Below are 15,083 nucleotides of genomic sequence, written 5' to 3' on the forward strand. Positions count from 1 at the left end.
ATAATGTATGTCTCTTAGCATAATTCTCCATCTGCACGTTTGTACATTTTTCTTTACCAAGGAAACTCTGCAAAACCAAAAAATACATTTCTTTAAGGTCTGCTGTCTGTTGTAAGTATTCAAGGACTTAAAAGAATTACAGGATAGAAATTGTGAGCTATTAAAAGTGGTACTATACCAGTATATTTTTTTAGAAAACCAGAATCAGTGCTTATTTCAAGTTTCCATTCTTATACAAATTTGAGTGTTTTACCTCTCTTTGTATTACCAGGAGCAAAATAATCTGAAATCTGGAAAACAAGTGAAAATTCATGCAATGTATCCAGGAAACACTTGCTGCAGGAGTTAATAGATCTTTGTCTCCATGAAGTGTCTAACTGCTGTGAGTTCAGTCTCTGCAATTAGGTTTTGAGTATCCAGGTGCAGAATGTGAAGGTGCAGTACTGTTGCCTGTTACATATCCATTCTAGCCAGGAGTGTAGCTGTGAACATTTGACTATAAACCAATACCATTATGTGCATGTGTGTGTTGTACAAAGACATTAGTGGTGCACATGCTAGTGTCTACAGGCATACATTTAGTGCTATTACGTTTAATGTTATTGAGAATATCTCATTGTTAAGGGATGGATTACATTTTGTTTGAGCTATTAGTGATTCTGTTTTGGCATAGAAAAGGTAACATGCATGTTTGCTGTCTTTTGAGCACAGGCATTTGTTGACATTTGGTTGCACACATCTTGTGAACAAGGTAAACATGCATGACCTTACCATATTTGTTTATTTTACACCACTATTTCAAGCTGGGATTGCGACCATGCTGCTCCTTGTTTGATCTGTTCTAGCTGGTATTGATGTCCACTTAGTTACTCTTTCAAAACAATACCTGTAGTAAAGTGGCAGTATATCTTAATAATATCCTTATTAAAAGGGTACCTAAACAATTTAAAGTTTGTACATAATGTCTTGGCCTGATATCTGAATGGGAGGCACTACTGTGTTAAGAACAGGGTGAAACATTTAGCAGCAGAAGTCCTGTCTCACGAATGAGCTTTTTTAAGAGAGAGATTTTGTGTGGGATTTGCTAGTTCATAACTTATAGAATTGAATTAACAAAGAATATGGCAAAAGGGGCCAATTCTGCCCCTTTTGACAGGTAAACAGCCTAATTACCACTTTTTAAAGTTAGGAAAGAGATAGCAATATAATTAATACAAAGTAAATGCATTTGGTTACAGCTTCAGCCACTGTAGTTTGTGGAAGAGAAAATTGTGTTCCCTATGCAATGTAATTTTCACACTGTTAGTGACCTCAGCCATAGTGAGCAGCAATGCCTCTCTTTAACTCTGACCTGCAATGTGGAGCAGCTGCTGGGTCTCTCTTGCCATTCTGTGTGCACTCTGCTGCCTGCAAAAGAATTCATCCCACTTCAATTTAGTTACCCTTGCACACACTAAGGATTCTTGCATTCAGAATCCTGTACTCACTAGGGAAAGAGGGAAGCCTTCAGGTATGAAGTAGATGTACTGAATCTACCTCTCTAAGGAACCTAAAGGAGTAATTCGGGTTTGGTAACTGGCTTTTTGAAGTTCATGGGATTAATTGCACCCCCGAGTTTTATATAAGAAATTTGTCTTGAGTGCCTGAAATGAGTAAAATCCATGTTTGTAAGCATATTTAGTATGGGATTAGAATGCATGTTTATACATCCTTCAAAGTAGTAATGCCCTATAGCATTAAAAAGTTAGGTAAAAATTGAATTGATTTTGAGATTCAACTTGAGCACTAAATTCAGGAGGTTTGATGAAGAATTGAGAACATTTTTCTACTTCTGTTTGTACATTCCTTTCATTGATTAAAATTTTACATTGGCTTCTCTAAAGCTATGGATCAAAATAAGAATTAAATACTTTCAGTTATCCTTTTGCAAAATAAAAAAACCAATTTATACTGATTTTATGTTACTATTCTGTGTAATTGTGCTAACTGAAAGTGCTTGAAGGAAACTTGTTGTAAACTGTTGTATTGGTGAGTATTACTGTGGATAAACTATCTGTACACCCTTCTGTAAGGGTGTATGGATTCCAGACAACTGTGCATGCAATCCTTCCATCACTGGATTTCTTCTCTTACATTTTAATAGATTGCCCATTTCTGCACATCTGAATAGCGGCTTATGTTTTGTCTTCTCATTTCGTTGGAGTTTGGAGAAGAGGTATATTTTTCAGAAAAATTTGTGTCAAGAAAAAGTGCTAACAAATGCTGCACTGTAAAAGAATTAATGTGTAATATGCATCACTATATATGAGAAATTAATGAAATTTAATCCATACAACATTTTGTGTAAGTGTCACACGGGATCTTGCTATGCAACAAAGCACATGAGATCATTTTCGGTATTTGGAGAAAGTTCTCAAATGCACATTGAAGTTGCTATAGAAGTTGAGCATTGACCCTAGTTACAACTGAATTCCAAACTACAAACTTGACTCTTGACTGTGGGCCAAGTACCACACAGCAAAGAAGATGTTCTTGGAAGTAATTTTGAAAAGCATTAAGATGAACCTGTTAATAATTCTCAGGTATTTGTGTACCTCTTACAAACCTGTGTTTTCTTCCTTTCTAACTGAGGTAAAATAATTTCAGGTTTGAGCAGGGTAGGCTTATTTCTCATGTGTGTGTCTCCTTCCCACTGCCCCCCACTGCCATTTTCTAAGATCTGCCTACTGTAACCTTCTTCTTCTTTTTTCTATTGATAGAGTTCTAATCATAATATGTATAACTTATGTTTCATTATTACAGTTTATTTAATCCTGAATGGATTTTGGAGAAAAAAGGAGTCAGAGAAGGAATGCAGCAGAGTCCAGCATTTCTCTTGCATAGAACAGTTTGTTCAAAGTAGTGTGTATGTGTGTATATACATATATGTGCATACACATTTTTAAGAACATGCCTTTTGATATTCTCAGGTCACAGAAATGGGCTTTATATTTTACTGCTATATGTGATGTTTTGCTATTACATATAGCAGTTTTACTGCTATATGTAATAAATGCCTCATTTTTGTGGACCTCAGTCTTGGAAAGAAGCCTGTCTTCTATGTATTTCTAGTTCTGGGGACTTCAAAATGTGATTTACATCAAATAAGAAAGTTGTCCAAATGAAGCAGTATTTCTGCACTGACAGTTCATCAGTCTGCAGTTATGGTTCCATTTTCCAGTGTCTTCACCCTCATTTTTTTTAGAGCATGGTGCTCATAACACCAAGGTTTTGGGTTCCATCCCTGTGTGGGCCATTCCCTTAAGAGTTGAATCGATGATCCTTGTTGAGTCCCTTCCAACTCAGAATATGCTGTGGTTCTGTGATTCATTATTAACTTTAGCTGCATATACTGACTTATTCTTACAGGTATGGCTGTAGAAGCAAGAACATCTATTAATGGCAACACATAGATTATTGCAGAATCTGCATTTAAGAGCTTAGCTAGCTAACTCTGTATTTTGAAAACTTTAAAGAAAAATATGGATTTGATATGATAATAGAGGTCTTCAGTTTGTAAACTGCATTTGTCTCCTAAGTCTCCCCAAGCCTCTGTAAAGTGATTAACATAATCATGGATTGTTTACATAATGGAAATGCAGAATGCTTCCTGGTTTTCTTTAAAATAGCCACTTCTCCTTATGCACACCTGCCTCTTGTTCACTAAGGTTAAAAAAATAAAAAGGCACCCCTAGGTGAGAATACTTAAGCTTAATGATATGCATTAAAGAAATCCAAGCCTTTTATTAACTAATTGAACTTCATTGGATACTAAATATGGACTTTAAAGCAATCTTTAGAGTATTGGCATTCTTTTAGGAGCATCTAAATGTCTGGCTACAAACTGAAACTAAATATTATGGACTACCCTTAGAATATCAGTTCCCAAGACATGCAGCATTTAATCCTCTATTATGGTGCAATAAACCTCATTTTTCTTGGATGACATTTAATGAATGTAATGGCAGTCCATCTATCATAGGTTACTCTGTGTCACAGATAATGATCTTCACACAGACAAGATTCCTTCAGTGCTTGTTCCTAGATATTATTTCCTGTCCAATTTCATCTTGTAACTCTCTGCTCTCAACTTTTGTCTTGCAAATTTTCCCTTGCTTCCTGTTGTGTTAATTTTATCCATTTGTCATACGTATTTGGAAAGTAAATAGTGGTTATGTTGTGTTGTGAGGGCCATAAGCAATCAGGTATCGATCACCTTGTGCTGATTGCTGTTCAGTTGTAAAATGATGCATCAGGCTCAAAAATTATGTGCTATTAAAAGACTCTGGAACAAAAAAGGGAGTCATGGGAATGTTACCCTCTTAGGTAATTGTGATCTTATTATGGACAAACCTTCTCATGTTTTAAAAATCTACTCTGGAGCAGTTCTGACATAGTTCAGATCTTAAGGATGCGATGTTCAAGCATGATCCAGCAGAGCAGGATTCATAAAACAAATTGTCCTGTACTGCCTGTCTTTTTGGACATCTGTCTCTCTCTTCTCATTTTGTTTAAGGTCCATTGTGGGTCACTCAAGTACTTTTCCAGAGTGTTTTAGTGTCTCTTTAATTTATGGAGTGTCTGGGATGAGAGAATGGCTGTTATTCATTCCTATCATATCTGGTTTCAGACAGGTGAGAACACCTGGACAGAACATTTGCATGATCAGAGTCAAATGCAGTCTAACCTAGAGAATGTGCTATTTATAGGAAGAAGTGAGTATTTGATTAAAAATAAAATTAGTGTACAGTGCAGATGAAAAGTCAGGGTTGTACTGGGCTTATATCCCTGCGTAGAGGTGATCTAAAAATCACATCGTGACTGTTGCTAGCTCTGGTGTGTAAATTTGGTGAATGTGTTGAATGTTTATTAAAAACTATCTGGCTTTGTTCATATGAGTTTGAGTCCATACTGTGATTTCTATGTTGCTATATGGCATTTCAAATATATTTCCTACTAGAACTACCTGAATTGAGTTTTGAGTTAGTGTTGTGATGTTGAGGTAAGGATGACACTGAACTTTGTTCTTCAGTTTGTTTCACGAACATCTACACTTGTAATCAAATTTGAGACAGGACTTTCTTCACAGATAGGTGTGCCCTTGAAGCTGGCACATTTTGTTCACAGGACTAACCAGATTCACCAAAGCACTGTTGCTTTTATGTGATTGATGCTTCCTCTGAGCATTAGTGGCCTGGGAACTCTTTGACATGGATGCCCTGTGTTCAGCCTGCTGCATGCTGCCTGCCTGAAATTGTGCTTGTATTTACCCTGGAGTTGAAAGGCTTCTCCTGCTTCCCTAAGAGCCATCCCTTTCTCTCTAGCTATTACTATTTACAACAGAGCAGTAATCTTTGAAGTGGTGCTGGTGTTTATAAGTGGGCAGCATTTGGGCAGGTGCGTTTGGTATGGCAGCACTAGGCCAGCTGTTGGCCTGCTGAGCTGCACAGCTGGATCCTGGCCGTGGCAGCACAGCCTCTGCTGCCCAGAGAGGAGGAGCAAGGTGGCAGGTCAGAGCTGGGGTTTCTGGAGAGTCCTTGTTGCAGCCCCACTCAGGGCTGTGCCAGTGTCTGGATTTAAAGATGCAGGTCAGCAGTGTGAGAGGATACAATGCATAGGCTTGACTTGCTACAGACCTTCTCTGGCCCTTAAAATCACTGGCAAGTTGACAGCCTGCTTGTGCTGCTTATAATCTGTATTTTTGTGTCCTGGTGCTCCAAATGCAATTCCACATTGGTAATTTTATCTGTATTTTATAACAGTTTTTGGTGTGTTTAGTGGTTAACATAGCAGTTTATAAGTGGCAATAAATCAGCAAATTTGTGTTATACTTGCAAATTTGTTCAGAACCTCAATAAAGTGTTAGTGACTTTCACTGGATTATGAGGTAAACTTTGGAGAAATATGAGGAAGTGGATTCATGTTTGCAATTTAAAAAACATAAATTGAAAAAGAATCAATATTCAAAATGTTTTGAATCCTGAGAGCCTTGTTGTTTGTGATTTCTGCAACCCTAGCTTGAAGAAATGCTGTTCAACTTAGAGAATTGGTAGGTCATATTCATTGATGATGATGATAATAAAGATTATAGTGGGGCAATTATTTCTAAATCAAATTTGTGCTTAAAATTGTTTTTTACAGCTGCATAAAGAATTAAAGATTTTTGTAAGGTACTTTCTATCTGCTGTTTTGTACACAAAATCCAACTCAGTTTGTAAAAGACAAAAATGTACTATTCTTTTCTTTTGCTTTTCTCACAAAAGTGTCAATAAACCTGTTTCTTTTGGTCAGGAATTAATAAAGAAAAAATCCTGAAACATATGAATTAGCTTTTTATTTGTGTAGAATTTTAATAGTGAAATGAAAAAATAGTCTTAGGTGATGAAGCTTAATCAGCAGTGAGCAAAGGAGTGCTACTTGTGTGTCCCACAAATTTCTCTTCATCATGCCACTCTGGGGATTTTTTTTTTGAAACTCTAGATATCTACTTAATCTTATTGTCACTATGGCAACAATAAAACCTTAAATTTCCTGTTCTTTCTATTAAATATATCACTATGTTAGAGGTGGCATTTATCTGTGGATTTATCAATAGGAAACTCAATACTAATTTTTTTTAAAAGGACCAAAAGATGATCATGTAAAGCTTTGCTCAGCCTCAGTTGGAAAAGAGCCCATGTATTATATTTATCACTCTAGTTCTTATAACAAATAAATGCTCTATTATTAAAGTGAAAAACTGTAATAGTCTGCCTGCAAAAGCAACATATGAATATCTAAGGCCTGTTAAATGTTACTTGTAGTGTCTACTCTGTGCACACTGCTGCTTGTTTTATTCATGTGCAGGGATTGATAAGTGCTGCTAACTGCATCCTAGGTGGCTTTCTGTGGTCATTAGAAACAGTGATGATGAAATCTTGTACTCTATTCACCGACTTGAAGTTGAAGGGTCCAGTTTTCCTGGGGACAAATAGGAATATAGATAATTTCTTCTTTTTAAAGCTGTTGGTTGTTGTTTAATTTTAGACTGTCAAATGTGAAGGATGTTGCAGTGGATTTCTCACTTGAGTTCCTGTACTGAAAAATGTTTGCAATAATATGTTCTGCTTTAAGAGGAAAAAAATCAACTTGCTCTTCTTTCTCCTTGCTATGTTTCTTCAGCTTCTGTCATAATAGGAATTAATATGAAAAACAGATACGTGGAAGGGAGAAAAGCTATATCACTGAATTGTTTCCTTGTTGTAGGTTGACAAAGCCCTTGTCATTTGCGGATTGTGTTGGGGATGAATTGCCATGGGGATGGGAAGCCGCGTGTGACCCTCAGATTGGTGTCTACTACATTGACCACATAAACCGTAAGTACTTTTGGTTTGCCATGTTGGTTATAAAAGACAGCTCATCTTGATTAGACTCAGAATTCTTGATTAGAATCAAAATGCTGGGGAAAATTTGCCCTTTGGTATAACATTATTGGTTTTTAAATGTTTACAGGAAAATCTGCCGGTATCAAATGGCGACGTCTATTTCTACATATATTTCCAATTGCATAGGGAATATGTCTTAACCATGTAAAACTAGCAAAATATGAAATACAATGCTATTCAGGCCTGCTAAATGAATATATTCCTGAAAGCATTTCTATTTTCTCTTTATACATTTATTACTCCATATTGATGTGTTTTTCTATTTTCCAAGAAATAGTCTTTAACAGCACAATAGCAAAGGTTCTATTTGAGATCAACTCCTGAATCTAGGTACGTGCATCTGTGCTAGCAGTACCTATACTAACCTAAAAATTAGCAGGTATCTACAGCCATTTCAGAACCTTGAAGTTAGCAGAGGCAACTGCACAGGGTCAGTAGATGTGGCATGGACAGTAAGAGACCAGTGGCCTTCTGAATCTGGCATCTCAAAGTGGCATCTCAAATGTAGGGGCAAGTGAATCCACCCTGCCTTGTCTAAGCCACTTTTGCAGTCACAAGATCTCTAGTCAGTACAGTTGGTATAATGTAAAATGTGATGTATGCTGACTGGTTGGCTGTCTGCTTTGCAGATGAGATAATTTAACCTCCTTTGGTTGGGTTGGACTAGAACTCTGATAACTAGAATGGGACATTAGGTATCAGCTGTACTTGTTAAGCACCTGCAGATAGACACCTAATATTGAACTGTATCCCACCCAATAACCTCATTTGTGATCTTAATTACAAAGCCTTGCTTTGCAATGAGAGTCCTCTGATCTTACATACAGTGTTAGACACTCCTGAACTTTTAAACATACAAGCATCCTTGATTGAATTCAAAAGGTGAAGAAAGTAAAGGGTTTTCTTCTGAATCTAAATGCGATTATCAGCATAAAATTGTCTCTGACTTCTACTTTGGCCAAAATTATATACACCAGTAAAATTTTGAGAGCCAAATTGCATTTCTGGGTGTTTTGAGAGTGCTTTCAGATCACTGTACTCTGATTGTGCTCTTTTTATTTCATGCTTGTTCAAAATTTTTAATCAGTTCTAAAAACCTCTTGTAGCTTTGTTGCCTGTTTTATTAAGAATTTAACTGCTTTCTTTACTCTTAAATGTTATACCTGTGAATTGAAAGTGAATTCCTGAGTATTAGCAGCTATTCATGGTTTGAAATTTTGATATACTTAAAGGCAGTTTCCATCCCTTGTTTGTTCAGTAGTGTTCTTGATTCCTCTTAAATTAATGTATGTATTCCTTTGTAGCAACTTCAGTGAAACTTATTTTTTAAGTGGTGTATTTTAGTTATGTGCACTGTATTTTGCACAGTGTTTTGGTGAGAGTACTCTCCAGCTGCTGGGTGGTTAGCTGCCTAAGAATCTTACAAGTAGGTGATTTGTTTGATGCACCAGAAATGGAGATTATAACTACTACTTCATCTGACTAGGGTACATGCAACGTTTTGATGCTATTGAAATCTCTGGTATGGAGGTCACTTAAAATGAGTGGAGAAAAGCCTTTCTAGAAAACAGGTTTTGTGTCTGCTTAGTGCTTTATTGGTTTTGTAACAAGTCAGATGTGCTGAGTATGCTTTTTGGATTTGAACTGTTAAAATTCCCTGTCAGGACAGTGGCTGTGTTAGAACAAGGAAGACTCTTTTACTCTTTTGAAAGTGGTTTTGTTAATTGTCTATGCTACTGGACAAAGAAGCCAAATGAGGGAGAAAAACTGTACCTGCTGCTAGGAGGAAAAACAAATAGATAGATGCCTGAAAACAGTTTGGATAAACTAGAATTTCAGGACTCATAAATAGCAGCTTGAGGGATAGCACCTTGGGAAGAAATCTGCTCCCATATGTTAGGTTGGGAGAGGGGACTAATGATGCTTCATGTTTGCTGCTGTCTGGCTGAATTTATTTCAGCAAAATATTTGATGGAAGGCCCACTGAGTCTCTACTTTTGCATCCCATAATTAATTATTCTGAACAACTTCTCTCATATCTGTCCTTTTTCTCATTTGTTTTTCTAGTGTTGTTCCTACTGTGTGCCTCTCTACAAAGCTACATTTGATCCAGCTGTGAAGTTTCAGGTTGTCCACAGGACTTGGACCAGTTTTACTATGATGACTGCAAATTTATTATATTTCTCAAGCAGCCCACAGAGCTAGGGAGGAGTAGGTTGCTATTGCTACTCATGGTTGTTCCCTCCTTTTCTGTAAAAATTTGAGGTTGAAAATGTAAGGGTGGAGTTTCCATTAATGATCAGATAGGTACTTGCTGCAGTGGATATTGACAAAACTCCCCAATAATTTATAGAAAGCAATTGCACCTTGCAAAGTTCTGAAACTTGTACTGAATTTTTATAAAGTAATTTTTCAAAAAATTATGTAAATCAATATACATGTTATTTTTTTTCAAAATATTTTCCTCATCTGTGCAATTATTTGTCTTGATCTTTTTCCTTCCCTTCTCTCACATAAACCTGAGAAAAACCTCCTCTTCTCTTCTGCAGAGAGTTAAGATTTGTCTGTGAGCAGTCTGCAAATGCAGAACAATCCCTCAGATTATTTTGGTGTCAATATGTTTAAGGATAATTTAGTTTTATTTTATTCTCACATTTTCTATATTTTCTATATTTAATTTTTTTTCGCCCCCAAATACAGTTTGGGTTTTTCAATAGCCTTAGAGCTTTCTCATGATCCCACTTTGAGAAGCACTGACTGAGGTCATTACTTTATGAATATATCACCCCAATTAGGAGTTTTAATGCGATGCTTTCAGCTTCAAGGGAGACCAGATTACAGGCCATCTGGCAAGGCAGAACATGCATACAATCTGGGTAGCTAATACTGTAAGAACTTAAATGCTTACCCTGTGCTTCAGTAGCACCCTTTGTTAGAGGATGACTGAAAGGATATTATTTGGTGGGCAGGGCCTGAAGAGTTTGTTTTGCACAAGATCCTGATTACTGTGGTTTGAGAGAGCCCAAAGATTTTATGACTTATGCTGTTGACTCTTGTAGTCATTATTGCATACCTGTTCTCATGTGTTCATCTACTTCAGCTAATTTGCTAACATTTACTAATTTTGCTAAACAACGTGGTTAGGAATTCAAGGCCATGCAAAAAATAATACATAACGTATTACTCCACTTTATTTCGTGTATTTGCAGGTGAAGTCATCACTTTCAATCTTTTTCCAATTCTTCTGTGGGGTTTTCCATATCAAGCATTAAGTGTCTGAGATGTAAACATTTATGTTCTTAGGGCTTGGATTTGCAAACACCTTTAAGTTGATATAATCTGTGAAAGTATTGTTCCTGCTCTATTGCTACATCTGGCCTTTTGTTCTGTCTCTGCAATGTTTTTGCTTATACTGCCATGAACATTTGCATGGCCAGACAGTGAATCAGATCAGGGAGCTGATTCAAGTTGAAACTAATCTGGTATGGGGGAGGAAAAAAAAGTTGCTATTTGTTCTCCTTTCCACACCTCTATTTATGCAAGCAAGAAAAGGAAGGTGACCTGGGGATATGAATGAACAGTCAGGTGGAAGAGATGGAGGATAGATACTTTTCACAGTAGCAATGGTTAAAGGCATTTGAAATTACACCCTGGAATTTTCATCTGTTCTGTGCCAGAAAACAGTTTTAACTCTGAGGCTGTGACTTCCAGGTGCACTTCTCAGGTGGTGGTGGCAGCTGAAGTAGCTGCCATTGCTTGATCCAGTTCCTGTCCCTACATTGTGTCCACATGAGGATATGCAGTAAACATGGACAACAGGGAAGGCCTCTGTTTCCTGAGGTGTGAGTTGTTTTCCACCTCCTTTCCCTTGCCCCAGCTGCTCAGGTTTTCTGATCTGGATCGGTCTATGGTATGTTTAGATGAACAGTTGTGGGGTAATGGCAGAAAGAAAAGGAAACTTCTGGTTTGACATGCGAGGTCTGAGAGGATCCCGTACTGTGACAAGTTCTGCCTTGCCTTCAGCAGCCTATTTGTTCCTAAATAACTTACCCCACTTACTTTCAATTCTTATCTTCCAGATAAGTCTCAGGAATAACAGGGCAAATGGTTGTTTTCTTCATTGCATTAATCTAGTTAACTCATAAAACAAATACTCTGCTCGTAGAAGTGTTTAGTGGCAAAGGTGGCAGAATGGCAATGAATGACGGCGTTTAAAAGATAATAATAGTAGTTTTTCCTAGCTCTGTACAGTTTCAGACCACACATCACTTTCTTTTTGCCAGTCTGTGTTTAATATGATGATTCTTCTCCCTGAACTCTATCCAGCACTTTTCTTCAAAATGGAGTTGGACAACTACCTTCTCTGCTTTTGCAGCTTCTCCCTACTTAATTTCAACTGTCCCTTTTGGAAGTATAAATGTATCTTCCCCAGAAACATCCTTCTATCACTGTTTCATCCACAAAGAAAAGAAAAAAATTGAGTCAGTGATGCTAAAAAAAAAAAAAAAGGAGAGAAAAGGCTAGCTATTTACACTGTTTCACACTTGCAGCACAATGTTTTAACTATAAGAGTTCTATTTCTTGTTGTAATCTTAAAGGTTTTCATGCTACTTTATGCTTGTGCAACTGGTTTATCTAAGACAGGGTCTTTTGTGGACAGACTGCTCCAGCCTGGGAGTCTGGTACATCTGCATCTATGAAAGTAGGCTGGATTGATTTTCAGAAAAGGAAGAATCTGAAAATCCCACCAGGAGTCTGTAATTACCAATACCTTGAGTGAGTCAAATGCAGAATCATCACAAATGTTCCCGGTTTGTTCCCATGACCTACCACCATCTTCTAAGCAAGTGGTGGCATGCAATACTTGTGAGGACTCTGCTGTCAGCAAATGCACGTGGCAGAAACCCAAGTGCAATATGGGTTACCCTGAATGTTTTTTGTAGGTATTTTCTCTGTGTTCTGGCTGTAGGAATGGATTAGAGTAATCTGGTGCATGCTGGCTGCAGAAGGAGGGCTCAAGTAGTGAAGGCTCTGGATAAAACATGATTTCACCTGCTGGCACTTATGTAAAGATCATACTTGCATCTTTTTCTTATGTCTTTGTTCTGCTAGCCTTAGCAGCAGAACATTATCTGCTTGCCTGATAATATAGACCAAAATCCTCAGAGTTACTACTGCATTTCACTCTGAAACACAGAAGCATATTCTATCCCATATCTGGAAGAAACTAATAGTAAAAATATTTGAATTAATCTTTTTTGGAAATCTGCTCATACTTGGAGAGTATAGCTGGAAAAAGTTCTCATTTTATCTCATTGCCCAAATTCAAGCACAAAATTATTTAATGGAAAAGTGAAGAAAGTGTCTGGAAGAGAGAGGTCACTTTTTGTATGAAAGTTTGATGGTAGGAAACAAGCTGTAGAGAGGTCAGTTTTGAACATCCTCTAAATAATGCAGTTTTCATCCATGTCTCTCTTTAGAACCCATATTCCATTTAATTGTGTGATAGAATGTGATTTTCTTTGAGTATCCAGCAATGTGTTAGATCATTTTTAATATGTCATCTTTTTTGCTTGCATGGTCTTACTGAAACTGCTGTCTCTGTAATGTGCAATTCTTTATTTTTATGTACCTATTGAACAAAAATGTCAGTATGAAATGACGCAATATTTACTTGTGAAACCTTCCACAAATTTTTGAGTACAAATTGCTTTTATTGTTGTTTGAGTTTGAATTGCAAGTATTTTAAAAAACAGGGAGAAAAGAAAGGAAGAAGGAAAAAAAATTCAGAAAGCATTTACCATGTAAACAATAAAGTACATTTCTTAAGACAGTCTAGTAACACTTGGTTATTCTCCCTGAACCTAGCAGAAGTACTGGAGGATTGAAAGCCAGTTTGTGTATCAAGTAATGTGGGATATACTTGTAGAATAAACATATCCATAGTGATTGTGTAATGCTGTTGATAAAATTGCTTTCGTCAACCACCACTTAGCTAATTTGTACTATCCTGTGGTAACTGGTATCTAACAAGATTTTTCCTCTTCTGATATTATATGTCAGAGGGTTGTTCTTGGTTTTGTTGTGCCATCTTGAGACATTTTTGTGCAAGTTACCATTAAAATCTTGATTTTCCTTTGCTGTGCCTGGCCCTAGTTTGGTTTGCCTGCAGCCCTTAACCAAGAGCTTGCCCTCAGCATGCAGCAGGATGCTTTGAAGGTATCTCCTTCTCAAACCACCTCCATGGAATAGGATGTAATCCTGCCAAAGCAAAGTTATTGAGGACTGTTGAAAAACAAATCTGTATTTAGCTTGTACACTTTCTTCAGCAGCTAGGCTCAGGAGCAGTTCCAGTGGTGAGGGATCCTGAATGTAGTCAGCTGTTGGGTTTAGGGGTTTGAGGTCTTCAACTCCCTTGAAGGTGGGGTTTGTTTGGCTGGAAGGGGTAATCCTGTAATTATTATGCAAGATAACCAGAGATGTCAGATAACTCTGGTGTAGTGGAGTTATCTTTTCATCACTTATTGTTTCAGGCAGAGAAATTGCCACCTTGACACAGAGTATTGAGCTCAACCATGGCATGGAGCAGTAGTTCTGCAGCAGTCACAGCTACCCTTGTCAGGGCTCAGCCACTGCTTCCTGTCTGGTAGTCCAAGTTTCTAGGTTTGGGAATATTGCTGTAAGTTAGCATATATATAGAGGGAGAAGGTATGCAGTATTGATGAGTAGATCCACACTTAAGAATGCAATGGATTACTAGATCTGTAAGTAGGTTACTGTTGCCAGAAAAGAGATCTTTCCCCAGCTGGATTGTTCTTCCTACTTTGTACTGGTTCACTGGACCATGTCACAGCTCACCTAAAAGTTCTCATCCCTACAGATCTTAGGTCTCTGGTCCTCATTTCTTGCCAGGTCAGCTAATTTCCCTTGGGACAGCCTCTCCTCTGAGATGGTGATTCTGCAACAGTTACAAACTGAAATAATATGGGCATATGTTTAAACAGACTTCTCTCTTCAGAATGAAAAGTATGTAATTGTTTTGTCTCCTTTTGGTGTGTATGTGTCCTCCTCAAGGAGCAATCTAGCATATTTGGCTTGTTTTTTTAGAGGGGCCTCTTGAAAGTATTGTTCTCTAACTGTGTTGCCTGCAACTGTCTCTGACTGAACACAACCTACATGTGGGCTGTTCTAGAGCCAGTGGATGCTATTATTTTGTTTGGCAAGGGGAGTTGTTGGAAAACTATTGCTTCCACATATTGTTAATCCTGTAGTAAAATGTCCAATTCTCTTATGTCCAGCAGTGGGGTGTCAGGGAGCCATTCCTTTCCCAGTGGGATTTTCTAGTGGGATTGTAATTCCATTTATTTTAGGGAAATAAGATCTACTGCTGATAAAGTAATAGTTTCCTTCTGTTGAAGTAGACTGTAAAAATTTGGCAGAACTTCCTCCCAGCAGACAGGAACATAACATGTGAAAATACCTAATTTTAAAAAAATTGGCATGCCTGAATCTCACCTGTATCCAATGTATAATATATATCCTATGTACAATTACAAAGACATGCATAACACTGCTGCCCTTGAAGCATGCTTTTGCCAAAAGAACAATCAAAACTTCCAA

General features: G+C 37.4%; 1 protein-coding gene across 1 annotated transcript in view; it reads left to right on the plus strand.

Moving 5' to 3' along the window:
* Positions 1–15,083, plus strand: part of WWC2 (WW and C2 domain containing 2) — a 94,459-nt gene that overhangs the window by 26,968 nt on the left and 52,408 nt on the right. Inside the window, exon 2 of the mRNA XM_058803105.1 lies at positions 7,285–7,394. Coding sequence (XP_058659088.1) covers positions 7,285–7,394 — 110 coding nt within the window. The remainder of the gene's footprint in view (positions 1–7,284; positions 7,395–15,083) is intronic.

The sequence above is a fragment of the Ammospiza caudacuta genome, chromosome 4 (genome assembly GCF_027887145.1).
Source record: "Ammospiza caudacuta isolate bAmmCau1 chromosome 4, bAmmCau1.pri, whole genome shotgun sequence".
NCBI lineage: Eukaryota > Metazoa > Chordata > Aves > Passeriformes > Passerellidae > Ammospiza > Ammospiza caudacuta.